At 40.0% G+C, this 25,257-nt stretch overlaps 1 protein-coding gene across 1 annotated transcript in view; it reads right to left on the minus strand.

Moving 5' to 3' along the window:
• Positions 1-24,876, minus strand: part of CARPA (Carbonic anhydrase-related protein A) — a 33,596-nt gene extending 8,720 nt beyond the window's left edge. Inside the window, exons 1-2 of the mRNA XM_064683653.1 lie at positions 24,641-24,876; positions 3,242-3,289 (exon numbers count right to left, since the gene is read on the minus strand). Coding sequence (XP_064539723.1) covers positions 3,242-3,289; positions 24,641-24,722 — 130 coding nt within the window. The 5' untranslated portion in view covers positions 24,723-24,876. The remainder of the gene's footprint in view (positions 1-3,241; positions 3,290-24,640) is intronic.
• Positions 24,877-25,257: the final 381 nt, after the last annotated feature.

A 25,257-nucleotide genomic window follows, 5' to 3' on the forward strand; every position in this document is an offset into this window, starting at 1 on the left:
CCACGACCCCACGTGACGACCCCTCGTCATCATCCCCTCTCACATCCAGACGAATTGTAAACAACGCGTCGACAGTTCAAACACCAAATGAAATTTCATAAGCTCCTTCTCGCACCGTTCGGCTCGCTGTCCGTCAGTTTAAATAGCAATTAAATGATACCAAATGCGAGTTGCCACGCCCATGGCCAAAGCCACTCACCCCGCCCCGCCCCGCCCCCTCACCAACTACACTTAACCCGGAGCTGACCCCTGCCCTCAGCCTAGGTAAGCGTTAGTTGGCGCTGCGCTGCGATTGTTGTTTTGCCCGTGTTGCGAATGTTCAATTTGATGTGACAGAAACAGAAACTGTCGAAACTTTTCAAAACAACAAACCCACCCCCCCCCCCCTCTTCCCCTTCCCCGGTCAGCCCTATAAGGGGGAAGGGGTTTTGATGGGGGGGGGGGGTGTGTGTTGTGTGCAGTTGCCGTATGGAAAAATTAAATATTTTCTGCTGTTGCATTTTTCGCAATCTAAATACGAAAAAAAAAGAGCAAGAAATACAATTAAGAGAGCGCTAGTCGGGCGTGCACGACTAGGAGATACCCAGTGCTTCTTCTTCTTCTTCTTCCGTCACGCCCCACACTTTTAAGGAAAAAGTGCATTCCCTTATAACTCTGGCGTTTGCAGTCCGAACTGTCTGAATTTTTCAAGGTTAAGCTAGGGCATACTGAAGTGCGTGCATACCCAAGCCCAAGGCTTTAGCTGCAAAAATTAATCTCTAAGGTCTTTGTAGAGTTATGCATAAAGTAATATATTCCCCATCTGTTTATACTATACGCTAATGTATCTCCTATTCTATTATCTTCCAGTTATGCTTAAGTTTGCATGTTTCCAGATTTATTTTAATAGATATTATGAAAATGGAAGCAGATATTAAAAGTTCAAATAGATTCTAAGATTTCAGAGATAGACGGATATGGCTGATTTAAAAGATTTATACTCTAAGGGTTCTCTAATGCTACCTTCTCCCATTTTTACCCATTTCCAATGGGAACAAAGAGATATTTTACACGGTTTATTTCGTAAACTCATCAACAATGCCTGACAAGTTTAATGAGCTACACGCAAACACGAAGCTGACTGTAATTTTTCTACTATTTTCGCTATGAGCGGGTGCTGAGGTAGACCCGGTAGAGCTCATTGTAGAGGGTGCTCCTATGAACTACCGCAGGAAGCTGGCAATATGAGAGAGAGAGAGGGAGAGCGAGAGAGAGGGAGGAAGAGAGCAGCTGTGCTGTGGGTGTGTGTCTATATATTGATGATATGTGACACACCACACACACACAGGTTCGCACACCCTCTCACAGGCACACCCTGCTCCTAGGCAAAGTTTAAAAAGCGCCGCGTGTCAGTGCAACTTTTGTGTGTGTGGGTGGAGCTCCCTGCTCCCCATGCTGCATGCTGCTGTTGATGCTCATTTTGTGTTTGCATTCACTCACTCACACACTCATTTACTCGCTCATTCATTTATTCACTTATTCATTCGTTTTGTTGCCCGTTTTGTTTTTGCGTTGTCTGTCGCCTGGCTCTACCTCTACTACTACCCTTGCCGCTGCCCTGCCCCTGTCTTTGCCCCTGGTGCATTAATAAAACTGCGTCCTGCTGCAACCTGCAACAAAAATGGCCGCTTGTGGCACCGACCCGGTCCACGGAGGCCCCGCACAGCCCACGCACAACTCGAACAACTCGGGAGCATTATTCACAAATATGTTGCCGCTTATTTTATTTATTTTTCTCACTTTCAAGTCCAATTCAATCGGATCGAATGACAGATAGCAGCAGCCAGTTTTCTCTCTTTCTCTCTCTCTCTCTCTCTCTCTCTCTCTCTCTCTCTCTCTCTCTCTCTCTCTCTCTCTCTCTCTCTCTCTCTCTCTCTTTCTCTCTCTCTCTCTCTCTTTCTCTCTATTAGTATCTCTACCTTTACCTCTTTTTCTATCTCTATCTTTCTATCGCCCTAAATCTCTATCTCTGTATTTATATTTCTATAAATTAAACTGTTTGTCCTGACTGACTGACTGATTGACTGATTGACTGCCTGACTGATTGACTGACTGATTGGTGATCAACGCACAGTGAAATTTTCACTGTAGGTACCTTATGTGATGAAGGTGCACGTTAAGAAGGGGATTTGAGAAATTTCACCCGCAAGTGTGGAAAATTGGTGGAAAAGGGTTGTATAAAAGTTTTTCGTTTACCGTTCGATCGGCTTAAAATTCATTTTCAAAGATCTTTGAGAGAACGTGCCACGTGCCCGGGGTATACCCTCAAATATTCTACTTAGACATAGGTCGAAATTTCCCACTCCCATAACTCAATCAAATCTCAACCGATTTTTGGCTTTTTGTTCAGGGTTTGGTTTATCTCTATATCTATATATCTATATATCTATATATCTGTATATCTATATATCTATATATCTATATATCTATATATCTATATATCTATATATCTATATATCTATATATCTATATATCTATATATCTATGTATCTATATATCTCTATATCTCTATATCTCTATATCTCTATATCTCTATATCTCTATATCTCTATATCTCTATATCTCTATATCTCTATGTCTCTATGTCTCTATGTCTCTATGTCTCTATATCTCTACAAAAACTCTATATCTCTATATCTCTATATCTCAGTAGCTCTATAGCTCTATATATATCTATATCCGTATCTGTATCATCTCCATCTCATATCTTGCTTCGCATCTCTCTATTATATTTCTGTCCATGAATCTCCATCTCTATTCACTTCCCACTCCATTTCCAATCAAATACTTGTACCTCTTTTGAATACATTCGAATAGCCACAAATGTTTCGAATGTTCTTAACTTATGAATGCATTTGTAAATTAGTTAAGCTTGAATGAGTTACATTTAAATATGATACGCCAAGTCGAATTTTATTCAGTTGTTAACTCTGTTCATTTGCATTTGTTTGCTCAGGCATTTGAAATATTCGCTTGAGTTTAAGCCAAGCACTTGGTATTTACAAAGGGCGGTGTCGTGACAAATTTATGCGCTCTATCGATTGAGTGCAGCGAGTAATTGCCACTCGTTACATTTGTTAACGAGTGAATGAATCGAGTGCTGCTCGCAAATGTCTGCAGAGTGTTTGTTCTTTCTACATTTTACGCACACTTTAAATTCAATTGAAATTTACTTCTGAATTCGAATAAATATGTAACTTACCGGAAATGCCATCGTACGTCCACCATTCCTCCCAGCTGGACAGGACCTCTGCGAATGGGAAAACAGATGGAAAAATATTTCAGTCGAGAGACAATAACAGAATGAGAAATGCATTAATGTGCCAGGGCTTAAAGCCAAGCCAATCTCTATGCTGGGACGGGCAAAAAATAAAACCACTTTCTTACCCCCTTGAAGAAATTTGTCTGGCGAAGTCTTATTTTACACGCCGGAGCCCCGCTAAGAGATGCAAAAAAATGCTCGTCAATGACACCCGGATATAGGAACTAGGCTGGCAGGCCGTAGACCCCGTTTAGCTTTTGGTGCGAGGGAGAAGCGGCAAAGCAGTTGGCAGCCAAATCTTTGGCTTTTCAATGCGCATAATTCGCTGCCAATGTAAACAGCGCATGAAATCAACTAATGTAGGACTTCCCCTTGTGCCACAGCCAAGAGCCGAACGTTAGTGTGAGAAATGAGGCAGACAAAACAAACAACGCAGCTTCTCTCCTAGCCGCTGCTCGTTGCTCGCTTCTCGCTTCTTGCTTCTGGCGTCTCATGTCTCGCTGGCAGCCATCGAGACGCCAATGCGCCGGGCATGTCTGGGGGCTTCCTTCGCCAAATGCGTGTCGCATGAGTCAACACGGTTCAACATGCTTCTATTTCTGGATATGGATGTGCCACCGACTCCTGCTCCCCTCTCCATCTCCACCTCGCCGACTCCGGCTCCGGCTGAGTTCTGGCAAACGTTGTCGCCAGTCGGTCGGGCGCCAATAAAGTTTACACTCAGTTGCCACATTTCGTTTATGGGCAAGTTCTGCTTCCGTTTTATCAAGCGACAGACAATTTTCGCTATTTTTCTTTCGGACAAAACCCCCCATCCCCAGCCCCAATCTCTACCCCCCGCCCCCCTTTGAGCGTATTCAAAATTTATGCTATATGCGTTCTGCCGCAGCGGGTAGGATGTAAAGTCTGCTCTGTTAGACGGAGAGGGAGAATGGGTGCCGTCGGTCGCCGTCTGTGGAAGGGGGCAATAAAGCCAAAAGAAATTGCTGCAAGCCAAAGCGGAAGTTGGGAAAGGGAGTCGCTGGAATCGTTGCTGCTTCCTGCAGCTACCAGCTACAGCGTTATGCTATGTCTTCTTTTCAAATACCCTCATTCAACGGGCCCCTCAACTTTTTGAAGTGAAAGGGAACTACTTGAAGGGGAAGATACATTTCCCAATAGCAAAATGTAGCTGCAGCTGATTAACTAATGAGTACAACAAATTTATATTCTTTCTTCGTTTAAACCCTCAACATCGAGCTCCGTGTGCCCAATATGCTCCTGAATCGAATATTTCAACTTTTCTACTGCCACACACTTCTTCAATTTCTCCTAAAGTCTTTTGCTGGAGCGTGTCGGTACTGCCGAATAAAAGTTGGTGTGACATCAATAAAAAATATCGGTAGAACTGAAGGTCTTACTCTGCTTACATTGACATAATACAACCAAGCAAATGCCGAATCCCTGGTACTTTAGTAGGTTGTAAATGCGTAAAAAAGGCTGTCAAATGCTGCTACCCTGCGCACAGCACCCTCTCCAAGCGGGTCTTCAAATGAGTGCGGTTACCTGATTACCTGATTTGGCGCCATGCTGGCGCTCTATATAGCCTCTCTTAAGATGTTTACAGCCTTTTACAGCTGTTAATGCTAGGACCAAGCCGGTACTGCTCTCTTTCTAGTGCTTACATGAGAGGGTGCTACGTTGGCTTGAGCTTTATATTGTAGTTATTCATAAATACGGCACAAAAATCATATCAGATAAGCTGAATTCAATAAAAATTTCGTTAAATAACAATGGATTACGAATTTTGTCCGGTACTGCACAAGGTTCTTAGGGTACTGATATCAGGTAGGGTCTATACCCTACCATACGATGCTAGGTTGATTAGAGGGTGTTTTCAATAAAGTTTTTAGACATATTAGAATAAAAACAAGCTTAATTTGCTGGTATTATGGAAACTGCTCCGGTAAGTATTTTATCCGGTACCGCACAAGGTTCTCAGGGTACTGATTGACCCTACCATCGATGCTAGGTTGGTAATAGGTTGTTTTACTATAGTTTTTAGGCTAATTAGACTGAGTTGGTATTCAGTTGGTCTTATTATGCTGATAATATAAAAAATACTGCCCGGTACGGCTCTTTGGTGCTACTCTACCGTATATGGGGAAGGGAATAGATTGAGAGCAGTTAGCATATATAAAAGTGTGCTTAACTAGCGTATTTCCGTTTTGTTTATAAAGTATATAAAGTAGAAAGTATATCGAGATGCCTTTAAAAAGCAAAACGGACATTTTCAGGCTCAGGGAAGGAAGGTAGAGCCCAAACGTATTTACAGGGGTAAGTGCATGATGAGCGCTTTAATTTTGTTTGGGCAGTAGAGAGGGTATCAATGCGGCGTTTTTATGGTCTAAGACTAAGTAAGATTGTTTGAATTGTGGGTAAACTTGGGGGGCTTAGGGTGGAGGAGGGCGAGAGGGAGCGAGGGAGGGTGCTGTGGTAGGCGGTTTGTCGTGTTGCTTTTCTTAAAATAACAATGAACGTCCGTTTGGTTGGATTCGCGAGTTGCCGTCACTTCATTTTGTTTGTTTGTCGCGCATTTTGTGGGATAGTTGTTGTTACTCTTCCTCTTCCTCTTGGCTCTTGTTCTTGCTCTTATTTTGCTGCTAAGCAAGTTCTGTTTCTGCTTCTGCTGCTTCCCCGCTTAGCGCTGCAAAGTATGCTATTAAATTGGCCTCGCAACGAAGTCAAACCGAAAAATGGCACAAAGCCCTCAATAAAAACCATTTGAGAATGTTTTACGGCATTTTGCAAGGGTCGCTTTTTAGCCAACCCCTGCCCGCGCCCCCCCTTCCCTGGCCCCTCACCCATTAGTCTGTAGTTTCTAGTCTCAATCCGATTCGTTTCATCTCTGATGATTCGTCAACAGATTGCACATTTTTAGCGGGTGCTCTGCCCCGGCCCCATAGCGAACCCTGCCCCCGTCTCTGTCCCTGTCCCAGTCCCAGTCCCAGTCCCAGTTCCTGCTCCGTCCTTGCGCCTTGAGTCATTTGGCAATTTGGTTTTTATGCTGCAACAGCAACTTAATTTATTGTTATAACAGTTTTTCGGGCCACATTCCCGGCGTTTTCTTTTTTTCTCTCTCTCGATCAATTCGATGGCCGGACCGAGTGTCGCCACTTTGTTGGATGCTTTATGAAGAGATTTGCCCGGGTTTCATTATCTATTCAAATGGCATTCGTTTTGGGGGTAGCAATTCTTAAATTTTATTTTTTTTTGCTGTGAATTCAACTTTTCAACTGTTATCAGGCAGTTTTTCCACTTGTATCCTAATTGACGTTCAACATTTTCGCCGATTATGCTCAAAACAATTTCGCCACAATTTCGCTTTTATAAGAGTTTCGCTTTTGTGGAAGAACAAGTTGTTGGAGGTTTTTAAAACTTGATTTGTTTGGTTGCTTAGAAGTCAAAGACCATTTCGCCCGAATTTCGCTTTTCTTTTCGCCCGCATTTCGCCTTTTCATTTGTTCTAGCGACCAGTTCTTTCCTGGAGTCTGTTGTAATTAACTTCAAGTTAACTACTTTACGTATTGCTCAGCTCTCTCTATATATGCTTTAAACTCGAGTTATGTTATCTCTCCAAAGTAATTACCCGGCGTTGCACGAGTCAAATTAACAAGACGAAAAATGCAAGTGCTAGCAGAATTATTTATTCATTTACGACAGATACAAAGCCGTTTATGCTTTCTGTTATTTATTGGTAAACAAATATATATTGAAATTAAATTTCTTGTTCTTCCTCTAAGGGGGCTCGACCCCTTGACTTACAAAACATGCATAAAAAGGTTAAATTTTTTTATTGTTCATTATATAAATGCAAATTTTTTGCAAGATTTGAATCGGCGACTTTCCGCTTGCTGGTTCGACTTTTGTTACCTAATGAGTTTTTAATGCCAATCAGTCTCTTCTCGCCCCTCACTTCTTCTAAATATGTCCAAACCGCAAAGTCATCTATTTGTCACAAATTTAATATGCAATCTAAACAAAGTTTGGATGTTTATTTCGTTGTCTTGTCGTCGCTTTGAGCTACATTTTGTATTGTAATCTCTTGTGTGTTGTTTGACAAACAAAAACTTTGCAATAATTCGAAATCAGATTTTGCGGTTTGGCGCTCGAAACGTAATTAAGCCAGCCGAAAGGCGGGCAATAAACAAAACTTTACGGCTTCTGCATATTGAAAATGCGGCCCGCCTATCGATAACAAGAGCGTTGCGATGACTAAATTAAATAGTTGTCGTTGTTCTCGTTAAATCAAAATCAAAATAAAGCGCCTGGCGCCGCAAAGGGATCCAGACTCGTAATGTGCTCCTTGATGGTCCTTGTTGCTGTTGTTTCTCACAGCAAAGTGGCTATGAAATGACAACAAGAACAAAAGTCACGCACACACACACACTTTATATTTGTACAGTGTGTGTGCGAGTGTGTGCGAGTGTGTGTGCGAGTGTGTGTGCGAGTGTGTGTGCGAGTGCTTATAATGGCGTCGCGCATCAAAAGACAACACGCCCTCGTAACTAATTCAAGTCCAGGTGCGGACTGCAGCTGCGTCCAGGCCCAAACGGGGCCCAGTGTTGCGTAGTGTGTTGGTTTTGAGTATTGGTAAACGTATGCTTGAGTTAAGGTTTATGCTTGATGGACAAAATCAATTTGAAAATGTGTTGGCCTTTGCTAAAATTGCATGCAGCGCATATGAGAGTAAACTATTCGTAATATTTGAAAGTTTTGAGAGTGTAGAACGTGTTTTTTTTACACCATATAGCTTTTATGCAGTTTTACAACACTGTGCAACGGCCAAAAGAAATGCTAAGGCTGGCAAACCTACTTTTTATAGACTATCAATTAATTATATTCTGAGCTAATATTATTTTATTAGAACATTAAATTATTTATCATTTATTTTATTAATTTTTAACGATTTTTTCAACATGATGATATTAGGAAATTATGTACAGATATTATTTAGGCATTGCTATTGCCTATTGAAATCGATAGATAAACGATATAGTTATAGACTTTCAAGCTAAGAATCTATTTTTAAACTATTTCTATACCCTGAACCAATTGAATATGGGTAAAAAGGGTATTATGTATTTGTGCAAATGTATGTATGTGAACGCAAGGATCTCAGAACCTATAAGAGCTAGAGACTTTCAGTTTTAGCTGTAGGTCCTCCTAATGCCCGCGCAGATCGGGTTTGTTTCCGATAGTCGATAACTTGCTCCGTTTCCAAGTAATCGATAACAATCGATATCGAAATCCGGTTTTTTTTAGCAATTTCGGCAAATAATATGAGCTAGAGTCACCAAACTTGTATCTTCTCAAGTATCTATCATTTTATGCCTATCGCCTGTCGGAAGAAGAGGGCTTAGGGTATCCCCTAGTCGGGAGCTCCCGACTAGAACCTCTTACTTGTTATATTACATTTATGATATTTTTGGTAGCCCCACGTTTTGCGGCCCAATCCGGGAGTCCGCTCCTGTTTTCTTTAATTCGAAATGAATGCAAGACACGCGACAACAAACAAAGGCGAGCGAAAGCCCAAAAGTTGAATCCGAAATCCAAAGACAATGGGCAAACCGCAGACGCACACACACACGGACACACACACACGCACACAAGGACACGGACACGCACACTAGTCAGCCCTTTTATGTGTAAATTATGGGTTCAATATAATATTGACAAAGAATCAATAAAGGAAATGTCCTTAAAATTAATAGGCGACATTCTGATATCGAATTACTCGCTATGTCATCGCTTTTAATTAAAATTTCTAGACAAGGGCGCGACACACACACACACACGCACACTCGCACACTCGCACGCACACACATGCACTGGCATGTCCTGGCAAAATTTATGACTTCCTGTTAAGCGCGCTCAACGAACGCTGATTAGTATCTGGGAAGCATCTGAAGGATCCATCGTCAGTTTATCAAACTGTCGCCTCGCCGCGAAGATTGACGGCCATAACTTTGGTCTGTTCCCCCTGTTCCCCCTGCTTCCCCCGTCGCTCCTGCCCACCCCCAAACCCCTTCTCGAACATCTTGGGTTACGCCGGGACTCGCTTTTCGGTTACGGCACTTTGGCGGCTTTTTGTTGGTTCTTTGTTGCGGCAAGCTTAACGTTGGGTTAATTTGCGTTAATAAAGTTGGCCAATTGCTGCAATTCACAGCGAAAGGCAATATCCTTTTCATGGAAATGTTTTCTCAAAAAAAAAAAAAAAAAAGCAGCTCGCGCAACTCGTTGGCAATGCCCGACTAGTAGATACCCTGATATCTAGCTGCCGTTGCAAATATTACAGTTCTTCTTCTACGCGCAGCAGCTGTGCTTCTTCTTTCCAAAAGTGCCATTCTCTGAGAAATGCGTTCCGAAATAACTTGAGAGTCTAGTTTCCGATCTTGGTGAAACTTGTAGGGCAGAAGTATATGAAGAAAATGTATGTCTAAATCTCTAGCTTCCACAATTAATTGTATATAGGAAGGAATTATTATATACGGCATAATAATCAATAGTAAATATATATGGCTCAGATATGATTAAGACAGACGGATGGACGGACCTACAGGCGAACATGGCTATAACGACTCGACAGCTCGATCCGATCAAGATTATATATGCCTAATGGAAAGGGAGATATCTCCTTCATAATATCTCAATTATAATATCTTTTACAAGGGTATACAAAAACGAGAAGGAAGGGCTATCTTCGGCTAGCCGAAGACTTAATACCCTTGCAGACCCAACCTTTTCATAATGTTCATATCTAAGAAGCACAGAGGCAAAAGTTAATGCCGAGTATGGTTGAGAGGTCTTGAAAAACAAAAAGGTTTTCCATACAACTTAATTTTCGATCGATCGTTCCTATGGCAGCTATATGATATAGTTTTCCGATCTTAATAGGATTTTGCATATATATGAGGAGCATAGTAAAACTAATAAATGCCGAGTTTGATCAAGATGTCTTTATAAACAAAAAAGTTTTTCATACAAGAACCAACTTTTCGACAAATCGTTTCTATGGCAGCTATATGATATAGTTGTCCGATCTTAATAAGATTTTGCATGTATATGAGGAGCATAGTAAAACTAATAAATGCCGAGTTTGATCAAGATATCTTCATAAATAAAAATGTTTTTCATACAAGAACCAACTTTTCGACAAATCGTTCCTATGGCAGCTATATGATATAGTTATCCGATCCATGGTCCGTTGGTTTTGACATATGAACTGCGTGCAACAGAAAGAGAGATTTCTGCAAAGTTTCATAAAGATAGCTTCAAAACTGAGAGACTAGTTCGCATAGAAACAGACAGACGGACAGACGGACTCGGCTGTTGATATTGATCAAGAATATATATACTTTATGGGCTTGGAGATGTCTCCTTCTATGCGTTACACACGACACACGACGAAATTATAATACCCTCTGCAAGGGTATAATAAAATGCAGCAGCATTAGTTACAAACGATTATTCCTATGGGATCTGTACGATATAGTAGCTCGTTTTCTACGGCTTTCTAGATATGGGAGATGGGGTAATATGGTTTCCGATTGATATATTGATAAGAGGAAAAAGTATTTGAAACAAAATAGAGCTATACAATATAAGTAGTAGCCCGTTGTCCAGATGGGAAAGAAAATATCGCACCTTTCAGCTTGCTCTATGATAGATATGATATAATATCCAAGCCATGCTTCAAATACCTCAATTTAATTAAAAAACTGTATTTTTTTTCTTTTTTGGGCTACTTTAAAAAGGTGAATTTACATTTCGCACACATTTGACACGGAATTACGAGCGACCAAAAGAGACCAACAATAACAATTGTCGGGCCATTACGCGATTTCTCTGAACGTTCTTTTTTTTTTTTTGGCAAACTTTTTGTGCGTTTCTCTAAATTTTGCATGCCCTGTACTGTGAGAGGGGTATATTGTTTAGGTGATGGTGTTTGCAACAGGCAAAAGAAAGCATCTCTGATTCCTCAAGGCACATATATTCCTGATCAGTATTAATAGATTAATATTAATATCGTTTTTTGGTTTATCGATATGTGTTTTTTTTAGGCATAACTCGAGGAATATGTGAGCTGAATTTACCAAACTTGGTATGTAGCTTCCTTTATGGGATGTACACATTAAAAAGCTTTCACATTTTTTCACATTTCTCCCGTTTGCATCCAAAAACTGCATTTTGCTGAGCTGAACTCATTTTGAAAGCTAGAGCTTTCGGCTTTGGTATGTGCACATTTTGTCATGCCCCATTTAAGCGCTGAAAATTTGATTAAGATCGCTCGATTTACCCCCGAGTTATTCAAGAATGCATGTCCGATATCTTGCGAAGAAGAAGCTCAGGCTAAGAGCCGAGGAAGAGGCACAGCTTGTCAATGTTTGTGTGAATGTCTTGACTGTAGCTTATCGCTGTGTGTTAGGGTATCTGGCAGTCGGTCAGTTTTGCATTTGCTTTTTTTTTTTTTGTGGGCTGCAAGCAATAAATGAATTTTAACAAAACGAAGAAACGCCAAATTGTTGGCAATGATATCAAAAGTATTTGTTGTTGTTTTCATTGTTGCTGTTGATATTTTTTTTCTGCGGCTATTTTGTGCAACGAAACAAAAAAAAAGGAATTGGAAGTGAGAAACACTTTTTTTTGGTTTTTTCTTTTGTTTCTTGTTGTATTTCAAATAAAATTCCAATTTCAGCTGGCGCCGTGCGGGCTCGACTGATGAGAGCCGGCGACTCCGCTGTGCGCCCCATGAAACTAAATTAAACAAGTAAGAGGCTCTAGTCGGGCGCTCCCGACTAGGGGATACCCTGTACCCTCTTCCTCCGACAGGCGATAGGCATAAAATGAAAGATACTTGAGTAGATACAAGTTTGGTGACTCTAGCTTATATTATTTGCCGAAATTGCTCAAAAAACCGGATTTCGATATCGATTTTAATCGATTACTTGGGAAGTTATCGAATATCGGATACAAACTCGATCTGCGCGGGGACTTGGAGGACCTACAACATGGCTAGATCGACTCGGCTATTGATGCTGATCAAGAATATATATACTTTATGCGGTCGGAGATGCTTCCTTCTGCCTGTTACATACAATCGCACAAATACAATATACCCTGTTTACCCATTTTCAATGGGTTCAGCGTATAAAAATAGGTCAACACACACAACAAAATTTGAGCGAAAACAAAAACAGGAACAACATGGCGAAAAAAAATAGCAAACATTTTTTGCAATTCACGCGATGAGTTAACAGCAAAAGTTTATGTATATTCACAGAACCCCAGCCCCAAACCCAATCCCAGTCCCAGTCGCAGTCGCAGTCGCAGTCGCAGGTTTTTATGCGACTGCTTCTGGCGCTATTATTATTTGTACTAAAATTCGGTTTGGGCAGCGCCCTCTGCCAATCTATTTGCTTTGACATGTGAGCGGTTTCCATGGCGTTTGAATTTCAATTCGAGATCTCTTCTTTTTTATCGATATCGAAATCTCGATATTAAATTGTCGTTTATTTCGTGTGCATTTAAACCAAAAACCTGATGCAACAAATTTGCTTTGTGCGTTGATTAACTCTTTTAACTCTAACAGCTGTTATCTAGAGCTCTGTTAACCGAACTGTTAATGTTAGAGTTAACTGAATGAAGGAGAGAGAGCGAGAAAGAGAGCGATAAAAAGCAACTGAACTGATGAATGTCTAGCAACAATCAGATGCAACAATTCTGCGTTATGTGTTGTTTAACTTTTTTAACTCTAACAGCTGTTATTTAGAGCTCTGTTAACCAAACTGTTAATGGGAGAGTTAACAGAGAGAGCAAGGAAGAGAGAGAGAGCAATGAGAAGCAACTGAACTGATAAATGAACGGCAAAAACTTGACGCAAATTTGCTTTGTGGGTTGCTTAATTTTTTTTAACTCTAACAGCTGTTAACTAGAGCTCTGTTAACCGAACTGTTAATGGCAGAGTTAACAGAGAGAGTGAGAGAGACGCAAAGCAACTGAGCTGAGGTGTTCAGCAATGCAGGCTAGTTGTAAATTAAGTTGAAGTTACTTTCTAATTATAATCGAGTACTTTTGTGAAGACTGCACGACTTGGAGCTACCCTGTGCCCTAGTTCTCGCTTGAGCAGAGTGTGCTCAACTAGAAGCTGCTGCGCGATTGCAACTAATTAAATAATATTGCTCAACAAGAAGCTGCTTTGTGTTCTTTGAGTAGCCATAAAACCGGCTGTAAGGTTAAAGTTAGGAATGCCAGACTGGCTTATACCCTCTTTATAGCTCAAGTCAGTCTGTCAATTGTGTTCGACTAGAAAATACCACTTAATGATCAGTTGTTCTTTCTCTTAAAGATATATAGGTTTTCTTTTACGTCAATTATTTGCCAGGCATGAAGAAGTTTGACGATGCATATCGCGTTCTTCTCGCTTTCTTATCTTTCAAGGGGACAACGTGTTAAATTTACTTCTCTTGCACGTGAAAAATTAGTAATTTTTATGTCGGTTTCGTGTCCCTTTTTAATTGGCCAAGCAAAGAAAAGTTTAACCCAGCATATCGCCTTCTTCTCGCTTTCTTAACTTCCAAAGGGACAAGGTGTTAAATTTTGTTCCTCTGCACGAGAGAAACGAGTAATTTTCAAGTCAGTTTCGTAACAATTTTTAAACTTGTCAAGCAAAGAGGAGTTTCACCAAGCTTATCGCTTTCTTCTCTTCCATTGTGAAAATGTGGTAAATTTCCTTCTTGTCAGTGAGTAAAAAACGCAGACTTGACATCCTTTCCTTATCTATTTACTTTCGTCAGAGATAAAGGTTTTACCCAGCATATCGCTTTCTGCTCGCTTTCTCTATCTTCCAAGGGGAGAAAATCTTTAATTTTCTACTTCTCATTGAGAAAAGTGCCTCGTTTTCTTAACGCCTTCTTATTACTTTTCTAATATTGCCATAGTATGGTTATACCAAGCATATCGCTTTCTTCTCGCTTTCTTATCTTCCATGTATAAAAAGTGCTTAATTTGATTTTATTGAGAAATGTACTTTTCGTTTTGTGTATTTTATTTTCATACTTTTTATTTGCCATGCAAAGAGAGGTATTCGCACTCGAAAAATCATATCGCTTTCTTTTCGCTTTCTTATCTTCCAATGGGAACAAGTGAGTCAGCTTTCTCTTTGAATAAAAAATGAGAAGTGTGCTTTGTTCTCATATCTCTTATCTATTACTTTTTCAATTTTCCCAAAATAAGGTCTTAATTGGCGTATCGCATTCTTGTCGCCTTTTTAACTTCCCTTAGCTTCTGCTGCCTTTAAAGGGCATACGACTGTGTCTGCAATATCCCATTTCGAAAACATTTTCATCCAACTGGGTAAACTTTAACTAAAACTTAATATTGTCTATGCAAATACGTTGGCTATTCATACAAATGTGTGCTCAACTTTTTGGTATTATTTAAAAGCCGAACAGATTTGTGGCTGCGAAGGTCGACAAGCCACTAAATGGAAAGCTGCGTGGGGGCGGGGGGGGGGGGTGGTGTGTGTAAAAAAAAACCAAATGCAAACAAACAAAGCAAACTGCCTCCCCCCCCCCCCCCCTAGGTTACAAGCCACACTCTTTTTTCTGTGTGTGTGTGTGTTTTTTTTTTCTTCTCTTTTTCTGGGAGTACAATTCACAGTGGCAAATTGCATGGCCCCGAGGCGCATGTTGTTGGACGGACTCTCTAATGGCCAATTCCTTGACATGCCACACACACACACACACACACACACACACACGCAAATAATTGTGGTAACAAAAAGCTCATGTTAAGTTTCTCATCGAGCGTCTGAGGGGCAGCGCGTGCTGCCATGGCTGGCAGTGCTAGAGAGAGAGAGACAGAGAGAGAGTGAGAGTGAGAGAGAGAGAGAGAGAGAAGAGAGAGAGAGAGAGGGGTAAGGCGAACCTCGCAACGTTTGAAAACCATAATTTGACTAAAAACCGTCTAGACGCGCCAACTAAGCAACTATCCAACTATCTTAATAAGTTGCCTGGCAAAAACTTTGCAACCAACCCCTCACCCCTCACTCCTCACCCCGAAAACCAACCCCCTTCCCCCCCTTCCCACCAGAAAGAAATGTTAAGGAATTCTTGGGTAGTTCAGGAAGTTGCCGCTGCAGTTTTGTGGCATATACAATTTCGATAATAAGCAACAGAGACCGCATTAACTGTCGGCGGACAGGTTGACTAGAAAAGTGCTCAACGGCGAGGGGGGGGGGGCGGGTGGGTGGCGGCCTTGTGGGCGTGGCACACGTGTGCAATGCTAATGCGAGTCACGTCAACGCCGCATACGAAATCGTTGCAAAGTTGCCCAAAAAAAAAAAACATGGCAACCGTCGTTAAACTTGCCACAAATACACTGAGCGACAGCGGGTAGCCGGATACCCTGTCCCTGCGCAGCCCAGCGAGTTGTCCCGCTCCTAGCTTGTCTTAAGTCTTCCGCCCCATTCCTGCATAACTCGGCTGCCTGTCAGCCGAACGTTGTGCGATTCTCAGCGCTTGAAGACGGCTTTCAATTGTGTATGCATGCCAAAAAGCAAGACTGCACCTTGTCGAGTTTTGATTTTATTTGGCTAACTATTTATGAATATTTTATTTACATTTTTTTTTTTAAAGAATTGAAGAAAAATTAGGCAAAATCATGGAAATATATTTAATATTATTTTATTTAAGTTTTTTTTATAGAAAAAAGTTGTGTTATCAAAGGAAAACTAAGCTAAAAATGGGAAATATATTTATGAATATTTTATTTACATTTTTTTTAAAGAAAAAATTTGTGTTTTTGAAGAAAAATTATGCTAAAACTGTGCAATATATTTAATAATATTTTATTTAAATTTTTTCTCATATATTGATTTATCTAATCTAAAATTTGTTTTATCGATTTATTCACTATTTCATTTATAATGGGAAAGAGGTAGGGTATTCGAAAAGTGTTATAAATATATCTTATATATATCGTATAAACAAGTTTGGTCTATCTAGCTTTTGTGGACTACAAGTTATGCTTTAAAGACCTTTGCCTAAAATCGATAAGTATCGATATTATGAAAAATACGGATAAAATCGTTCTTTAAAGATTTAATATTTAACTCAACTTCCATCACTGAATTGACTTGAATGTTGATACCTTTGTAGCAAAAAACTTCTCCGAGCCCTTGAAGTATATTGAAAATATTTATATATCAAAAGCGAAGTCTTTCGATTGAAGGCTTTCTCCTGCTCTTGCAGGCAGCACATTTTATCTATAGCATATATATTTGAACGATCTGTTTTTATACCCTGAACCCATTGAAAATGGGTAAAAGGGTATTATGTATTTGTGCAAATGTATGTAACAGGCAGAAGGAAGCATCTCCGACCCCATAAAGTATACATATTCTTGATCAGCATCAATAGCCGAGTCGATCTAGCCATGTCCGTCTGTGTGTCCGTCTGTCTATCCGTATGTATGAACGCAAGGATCTCAGAACCTATAAGAGCTAGAGAAATGTTAGCTGTAAGTCCTCCTAGTCCCCGCGCAGATCGAGTTTGTTTGCGATAGTCGATAACTTGCCCCGTTTCCAATCGTAATCGATAAAAATCGATATCGAAATCCTGTTTTTTGAGCAATTTCGGCAAATAATATGAGCTAGAGTCACCAAACTTGTATCTACTCAAGTATCTTTAATTTTATGCCTATCGCCTGTCGGAGGAAGAGGGTACAGGGTATCCCCTAGTCGGGTTCTCCCGACTAGAACCTCTTACTTGTTCTTTTTCAAACTATCGCAAACAAACTGGGCACAGAGGAGTTCTGTCCAGCTCCTCAGATGTGAGCTAAGTCTGGCTTTATGGCTGAGCTCTATGGACAGGAGGGCTGGAAAAAATAAGTTTAAATATGGTAAACTTTTGTCTTACTTCAGATATGTTTAGCACGCAAGGCAATCACGAGCTTAATATGCTGCTCACCTTTGCCCCATGTAAGCTAGGGCATTCAATATTCAATATACCCTTGTAGAGGGTATTATAATTCTGTCAAGGAAAATATAAATAATATCTTACATATACTTTTTATAAGATATAGGATTATATAAGGTAGAATAATGTTGATCGAGTCGTCATAGCCATGTTTCCCTGTCTGCTTATATGCGAATTAGTCTCTCTTTGTATAAGTTCGTCTTTCTGTTGCAGGCAGTATATAAATCGGATCGAAGCACTATATCATATAGCTGCCATAGGAATGATCGGTCGAAAAGTTGGTGCTTGTATGGAAAACTTGTTTCTTTATCAAGATTTCTTAATCAGACCCGACATTAACTAGCTTAACTTTGCTGCCTATATCTCAGCCAAGTCCTATCAGGATCTCCCTTCCATATTATATAGTTCCATCTGAAGAATCGTTCGCCAAATGAGTTTATCTGTTTTTCATGCTATTTTTTTTCAAGCTCAGCATTCTCTCACATAACTGCATAGCCGTAGGGCAAATGTCTGCAAGGGTATTGAATCTTCGGCTTGCCCAAGTTAATCTTACTTTCGCGTTTTCATTTGACTTTTTGGTTTGAGTGTAGCTGTCGCATTCGCTTCCGCTTTGGCCCACTTTGAGGCAGGGGTCAAAAGCTGGCTCAATTATTGCCGTTGCATGCAACATTCTGCCTGAGTGTCTGTGTGTGTGTGAGTGTGTGTGTGTGTGTGTGTGTGTGTGGCATTGGCCTTAAAGTGACAGCAACAAGAGCAACTGCCTTTTAGCTACTCATTTGTCGATTTGTCGATTGTCAGTCGCCATTATTGCCCCACGGCCAAAACTCTTCCAATGTGTCTGTGTCGGACAGACAAAAGCACAATCAGCTAAACAGCCACTCACACACACACACATGCACACACACAGACTCGCACACATAGACATAGAAAAAAAATGTATATAATCCATGGCATTGCGCCATGTCAAAGTGATTTTTCACCTCAAGGGCAAATTTAACACAATAATTTGCACAATTTGTCAAAACAACCCTCGGGCTAAATGGTATCATAAACCACAACAGCAGGCAGTCACACACACACGCACACACACACACACACACACACACACAGTCACACACACACACACAGTCACACACATATCCACTGAGTCGAGTCAAAAAGTCAGACAAGTTGATTGTCCTGCGTGCACGCCTCCATCTCTATATGTATGTGTATACCCTGTAGCTATGGGTATGCCGTCAATGGGGTATACCAAATCTATGACAAGCCTATGAACCTATAGCTTATAGAGCTGCAAAGCTCCTCACCTCATATATATACAGTAAAAACTCTCCCAAAGGACACTTGGTTTAGGCAAGAACTTCTCTTGTTGGAACATTTGCTCTAAAAGCATTATATATCGGACCACGCCCACTTTTCGCTCTATTAAGCGAAGAATAATCAACCAACAATTGCAGCCCATTCAAGGGAGTTTTCACTGTACCCAGAGGGGGGAGAGCGAAAGCAAGAAAGAGAGAGAGAATTGTCTTTTTATGCCATGAACCCCAAATTTTTGCTCAAAATTGAAAACACAATAATTTTGAAAGGCAGCGACTGAGCTTTGGTATTCAAACACTTTTTAATGCTATATTCAAGCCCTGAAAATTTCATAAAGATCGGACCGTAAACACCGAAGTTCTTCTAGAACGCATTTCCCATGCATACTGTGGGGCAAAGCGAAGGAGAAGCAAAGGCGCGGAAGAAGCGAGGAAGCAGTTAAGCCGCTGAAGAAGCAAGGGAGAAGCACAGACGCTGGAGAAGCGAAGAAGTACAATATGCGCTGAAGAAGTACGGGCGATGAGGAAGCAAAGGAGAGGCACAAGCGATGAGGAAGCAAAGGAGAGGCACAAGCGAGGAAGAAGCAAAGAAGAAGCACAAGCAAGGAAAATGCACAAGCGAGGAAGAAGCAGAGAAGCAAAAAAAAAAAAACAGACGCTGAAGATGGGAGAAAGGAGCACAGAGGCTTAAGAAGCGAAGACGATGCATAGTCAAGGAAGAAGCAAAGAAGAAGCACAGGCGGGGAAGAAGCGAAGAAGCAGAAAAGAAGCACAGACGCTGAAGAAGCGAAGAAGCACAATATGCGCTGAAGAAGTACGGGCGATGAGGAAGCAAAGGAGAGGTACAAGCGATGAGGAAGCAAAGGAGAGGCACAAGCGAGGAAGAAGCAAAGAAGAAGCACAAGCGAGGAAGAAGCAGAGAAGCAAAAAAAAAAAACAGACGCTGAAGATGGAAGAAAGGAGCACAGAGGCCTAAGAAGCGAAGACGATGCATAGGAAAGGAAGAAGCAAAGAAGAAGCACAGGCGCTGAAGAAGCAAAGAAGCAGAAAAGAAGCACAGACGCTGAAGAAGCGAAGAAGAAGATGTGCTATGCATAAAAGAAAGCTGAAATCTTCGAGATTCGGGCACTTCTCTTACTTGTTTCGCATTTCTGCAAAATTCGCGCACTTCTTTAACTTCTTTCTCATATCCGTCCCACAAGAAATTCCACTCAAATTTGCACTTTTAATTTGGCTTTCAACAATCGATAAAATCCTTAGCAAGTCTTAACTTTTGTTTGGCTTTATTTATGGAGAAAGTAGATTTAATTTGCATTATGCCAAATTTCCCATTTTACTTGCGGCAGATAGGTTCGAGGCACGCCCCCCCCAGCCGCCTCCCAGCCGCGCCCCCTCTAGCTGCTCGAACTTGGTAAATAAAAATGCAGAAGGTGAATTTCAAGCTGCAACAACAACAACAACAAATTGCACTTTATTTAATAAAAAACAAAGAAAGATAAAACGAAAAGTATGCACTTAATGAAAAATTGAACTTTTCCGCATATTCAAATATATCAATGCTCCCGCCCCCCCCCCCCCCCCCTCTCTCCCCCCTCTGCCATGGCACTATCTCTGGTGATTTTTCATTTATTGAAATAAATATGATTGAAGAGTTTCTGCATTTAATTTGAAGTATTTTTAACCAAATATTCCAGAGTCGAAGCGTTAAATCGAACTGAAAACAAAAACTCATCTCGATATTTAAGCACAACACAAAGATTATTTGTGTGTGGCACTTATCTAATTGAATTAACTGAGAAGTGTTTGAACTAACAAAAATGGTTGTGCCAATAAACTTGGAAATGTTGTACGTTTATTGATGATCTATCTGAATGCCTAAATTGCCAATTTATTAACATTTGTGACTCGGTTTTAATTAATTGCCTTGCATGCCAAACAGGCGTCTATTTTGATAAGATGCAGCGTGAATCCACACGGAGGAAACGTGCAGGTTGCCGGTTCAAAATCCAGGCTATGCTACGGTTGAAGGCGGAACTCTTAGTCGGGGGCTATATAATAGGTTTACCCAATATTCACTACCTATTAATTAATAATAGTTGTTCTCTTTGTAAAAAAGCTTCGTTTACTTTTGTCTCTACGGGGACTCGATCTATCTATAACATTTTGGAGCCCAGTGAACCAGTTAGAATCTGCACTTTCAATTTTCATGGTTGTATGAGCCGTATCTGCATTAAGACGTGCTTTGGGAAAATTTATTCTCCAAATAAGGGCAAGCATCATTAACAACATAGGCAGATGAATGTGCTTTGCATGTGACAGGCTTTAAGGCTGCGTTGAACCATCAAGTAAAAAGTTGCCAGTTCAAACTCAGCTGCTGCCCAGCTCCATCAGTCGGAAAGACGCAAATGCAGGGGAAATGTGAATACAATTCTCATAAGCAAGTTCGCTATATCGAGCGTGCACTGTCATAAGTGTGGAATATTCGAACCACTTAGCGAGAAGTCGCCAGTTCTAATTCAGCAGCTGCCCAGCTCCATCAGTCGGAAAGACGCAAATGCAGGGGATATGTGAATACAATTCTCATAAGCAAGTTCGCTATATCGAGCGTGCACTGTCATAAGTGTGGAATATTCGAACCACTTAGCGAGAAGTCGCCAGTTCTAATTCAGCAGCTGCCTTGCTTCATCTGACGGAATGCATGAAATATGGGATCAAAATTTGTATAAGAAAGTTTGCTATATCGAGCGTGCACAGTCATAAGTGTGGCATATTCGAACCAGCAAACGAGAAGTTGCCAGTTCTAATTCAGCAGCCGCCTAGCTCCACCGACTGTTGGCCTTTTTATGTCGATTAAAGATGCAAATGCATGGAAAATGTGAATACAATTTGTATATGAAGTTCGTTATAGCGAGCGAGCACTGTGATGAGTATGTGTGGCATATTCCGCTGAGAATTTGGATTAGTTGAAGAGCTGGCAAGAGGCAAGATGCAAGAGGTGGGCCTTTAATTTGTAGCTTGCAACAAGGTCATAAAGCACAAGTGCCTCTGGGCAAAGGCAGCTGTGTGTGTGTTGTGTGTGTGTTGTGTGTGTGTGTGTGTCGGGCAACTGGAGCAGCCGAAAAAATATTTATGTTATTGTGCAACAAAATGCATTAACTCAACAGTTGCAACAGTTGCTGCAATTGCTGAAGTTGCAAGTGGCAACTTGTCTTCCAACTCTCTGTGTGTGTGTTGGTGTGTGTATGTGTGTGTGTGCAATGTGCCTCGCACAACATTTTACATTCGATGACGTTTTCATTGCTAGATGCAACGTCAACAATAACAGAAATAGAAACAGAAAATGGAAACAGAAAATGGAAATGGCAAATGGAATAAAGTACAAGAACAACTCTTCAGCTGTTTTGCTCGCATGAATAACTGACCAGACTGACTGTGTGTGTGTGTGTGCGAGTGAGTGTGAGTGAGTGTGTGTGCGAGTGTATGAATGATTGTATAAATGAATAAACAGTTTGAGGAGCTGCAACTTTTGCCACGGCAGCAGCTCAGCTCAATTCGCATTGTATTCACTTTTCGATTTTTCTATGCTTCTTTTATTTTGTTGCTGCTCCTCGAATACCCTGTAAAAAAAAAGGGGCTAAAAGGCGCGCCTGCCACGCAGAGGAGAACTTTACACTTCCACTCAAGACAAGTTAAAATGTTTGTAAAATTTAAACGTTTTTTTGTAAGCCTCAAGAACTTTCTTCTCAATTAGGGCAATCTCTGAGCAACTTAATTTAAGCAAATGCATTACTTAATTTAAGCTAAATTGTGCTTGCTTTAAGCACTTTTCACACACTTTTCAGTTCTGCAACATTTTGTTATAAGTATTTTCTTTTACCTTCAAGTTCCACAGTTTTTTTCTTTAAGTTTTATTAATTTAAATTTAAGTTTTATTTTTAAATCAAGTCTGTTTCAACTTAAGTCAAGTCAGTAAATCTTAAAATTTACACACTTTTGCGTCCTAAAAACTTCGAATCAGCAAAGAGCTGCAAACTAACCTGATCACATGTCTTTATGGGGAAAAGATATCCCTTGAAAAACTAAATTAAATTAAGTACACAATTGTATTTTAAGGAAAACTATCCTTAAAGAAAGTAGAACATTAAGTACAAGGGAAAATATCTTTTGATTTTCAGTTCAAGGTCTATTGTTTTGTATTCATTTATTTATATGCCAGCCATAAATTCTCCCATGATTGATTTCGATATCGATCAATAGCGATAAATATCGATAAATATCGATTGTACTCAACTCTTAGCAATATATTGAAAAACAATTGTGTATTGAGTTAAAATTCTTCTCTCTTCTTTTGTTGTTCCAAATAACTAAATTAACAATTCCGGTTTGCGATTCCAACAAACTAAGTGAACTCTGCTTTTAGAATATTTATTTATTTCAATATCTTGAAGAACTCATCACTTTATATTAACGTACGAAGATTACAATCTAAAGCTGAGTACAAATTCTTTTCAGTTTATTTTATGCATAAACTCTTGATCAGAATTTGAATTGAATATTTCAGCTCTGACAAATTTTAAAAGCTTTCTCTTTGCGCCTTTATTTCGATATTTTCTTACAGCTCAACTCTGTTAAATATATTAAAAAAAATATATATTTTATTTATATCGATATAATGTTGATTTTTAGCTAAAATTCTTCTATTATTATTTAATTTATCCAAAAGTTCTTGATAGGGATCCTAAAAAACTGACCGAACTCTGCTTTTAGATCAGCTTTAGCTGGGAAAATTTAAAATGAGGCTCAAAATTTACCAAATGAATTTGAATTTCTTTAGTTTTGAACTCAACTCTTGGCAATATTTACGAAAAAAAAAAGATCTAAATATAATTGTATTTTGGGTTTAATTTCTTCTCTTTTTTTGTATGTTCTTCTAAATATATAAATAAAAAACTTACTAAGCGAACTCTGCATTAAGCTGACAAATTTTGTATATTGGAATATTTTTTCAATTTTATTTTCATCATATTATATTAAGAAAAAAAGAAAAGCAAAGTAAATACAATCTAATTTTGAGTCGAAATACTTTCTAGTTTGTTTTGTTTGTTCATAAATTCTTGATTTTCAGTTGAAATTATATTTCATTTTTTTTTTGTGATTCATCAATTTTTGAGTCCAAATTGTTTCTACTCTTTCTTCGTCTCCATAAATTCTTGACCGAGACCCAAACAGACTACATAGAGCTGGAAATTTTTGGTATGTGGATTGATATTTGCCAAGAGAATATTTATAGATTGTTTTTTGAAGATTGAAGAATTGAAAAAAAAATTGAATTAAAATTGATTTTATTTATTTTTTGACTTCAATTCAATTCTTTAGCTTCAATCGTATTTTCTTTTAAGTTGAAACTCTATTCATTTATTTTTTTTATTTTTTTATTTCAATTTATTAAGTTATTTCTTTAGTTTATTAATTTATTTAAGTTTCTCTTTTGTACTCATAAATTCTTGTTCCTGTTCATAATTCGAGTCAAAATAAAAACTCGATTCAACTCCAAAAAGAAAACTTCGTGGAATTGTTTTCTTTTTGTGTTCAATTTGAGTCAATTCTTAAGCTTCAATTTTCTTTTAAGTTGAAACTTTATGCATTTAATTTTTATTTATTTTATAACAATTTATTAAGTTTTTTATTGAGTTTATTAATTTATTTAAGTTTCTCTTTTGTACTCATAAATTCGCGAACTGGAACCGAACTTGCAAGAGCCACAGTTATCAGATTTCAGATGTGACCTTTGACTAACTAAAATTAAGATGCGACCTTTGACTAACTAAATTTAGTTAAAGTATTTTAAAATTACTTTCAGTTAGGCTGCGCGGCCCGGCGCGGTTTAAAAGTTAGGGAAAGGCAGCACAGCTATGGCTTGATATCGCAAGAGCTTCGTTTAACAGGGTATCGGGCAGTCGGGCAGTTAGTTGATTGGCACGTGTTGTGCATAGAGTTTCACTTACCGGAACTGCAAAGCAGAACGATTGCTGAGCAAGCGATAAATCCAGCTGCCGAGAAGCAGAACGTCTGTCCCTGCAATGCCATGGTGGCCCGTCGGTGGCGAGGGGGGGGAGGGGGGCTAGAGTGGGTTTAGGGTGGACCCGAAAACACGCTGCGCTTAGCTCGTTTGCTGACAGTCAGTCGGGCAGTCGGCCAGTCGGGCAGTTGATGAAGTTGTTGTCAATTTTGTTGAGCGTTTTATCTGGTTGTCAGCTAATGCACAACAGATCTGATTATCTCGCTCTCTCTCGCTCTCGCTCTCTCTCTCGCTCTCGCTCGCTCTCGCTCTCTCTATCTCCGTTGGCTGTTTGGCCTTTTAGCTGGCCGTCAAGTTTATTCAAAAAACAGCTTCGAGCTGAGTTTTTGAGTGCTGAATTCGTTTGCCGGCTTCACCGGGCCTTGGCAGCAACAGCAGCAGCAGCAGCAGCAGCTCATCTTTTGGCCACATTGTTGCCACATTTTGGGCATTGCCCCGCCGCTGACCGCCTCTCGCCACACGCCTCTCTCTGTGTCCTGTGTGTCCTCTGTGTCCCGCGTGTCCTCTGTGTGTCCTGCTGCTGCAGCCGGCTGCACATGCAAA

This window comes from Drosophila montana, unplaced genomic scaffold (genome assembly GCF_035044405.1).
Source record: "Drosophila montana isolate Dmon_TW-CO22-7 unplaced genomic scaffold, ASM3504440v1 contig_2666_1, whole genome shotgun sequence".
Classification (NCBI taxonomy): Eukaryota; Metazoa; Arthropoda; class Insecta; order Diptera; family Drosophilidae; genus Drosophila; species Drosophila montana.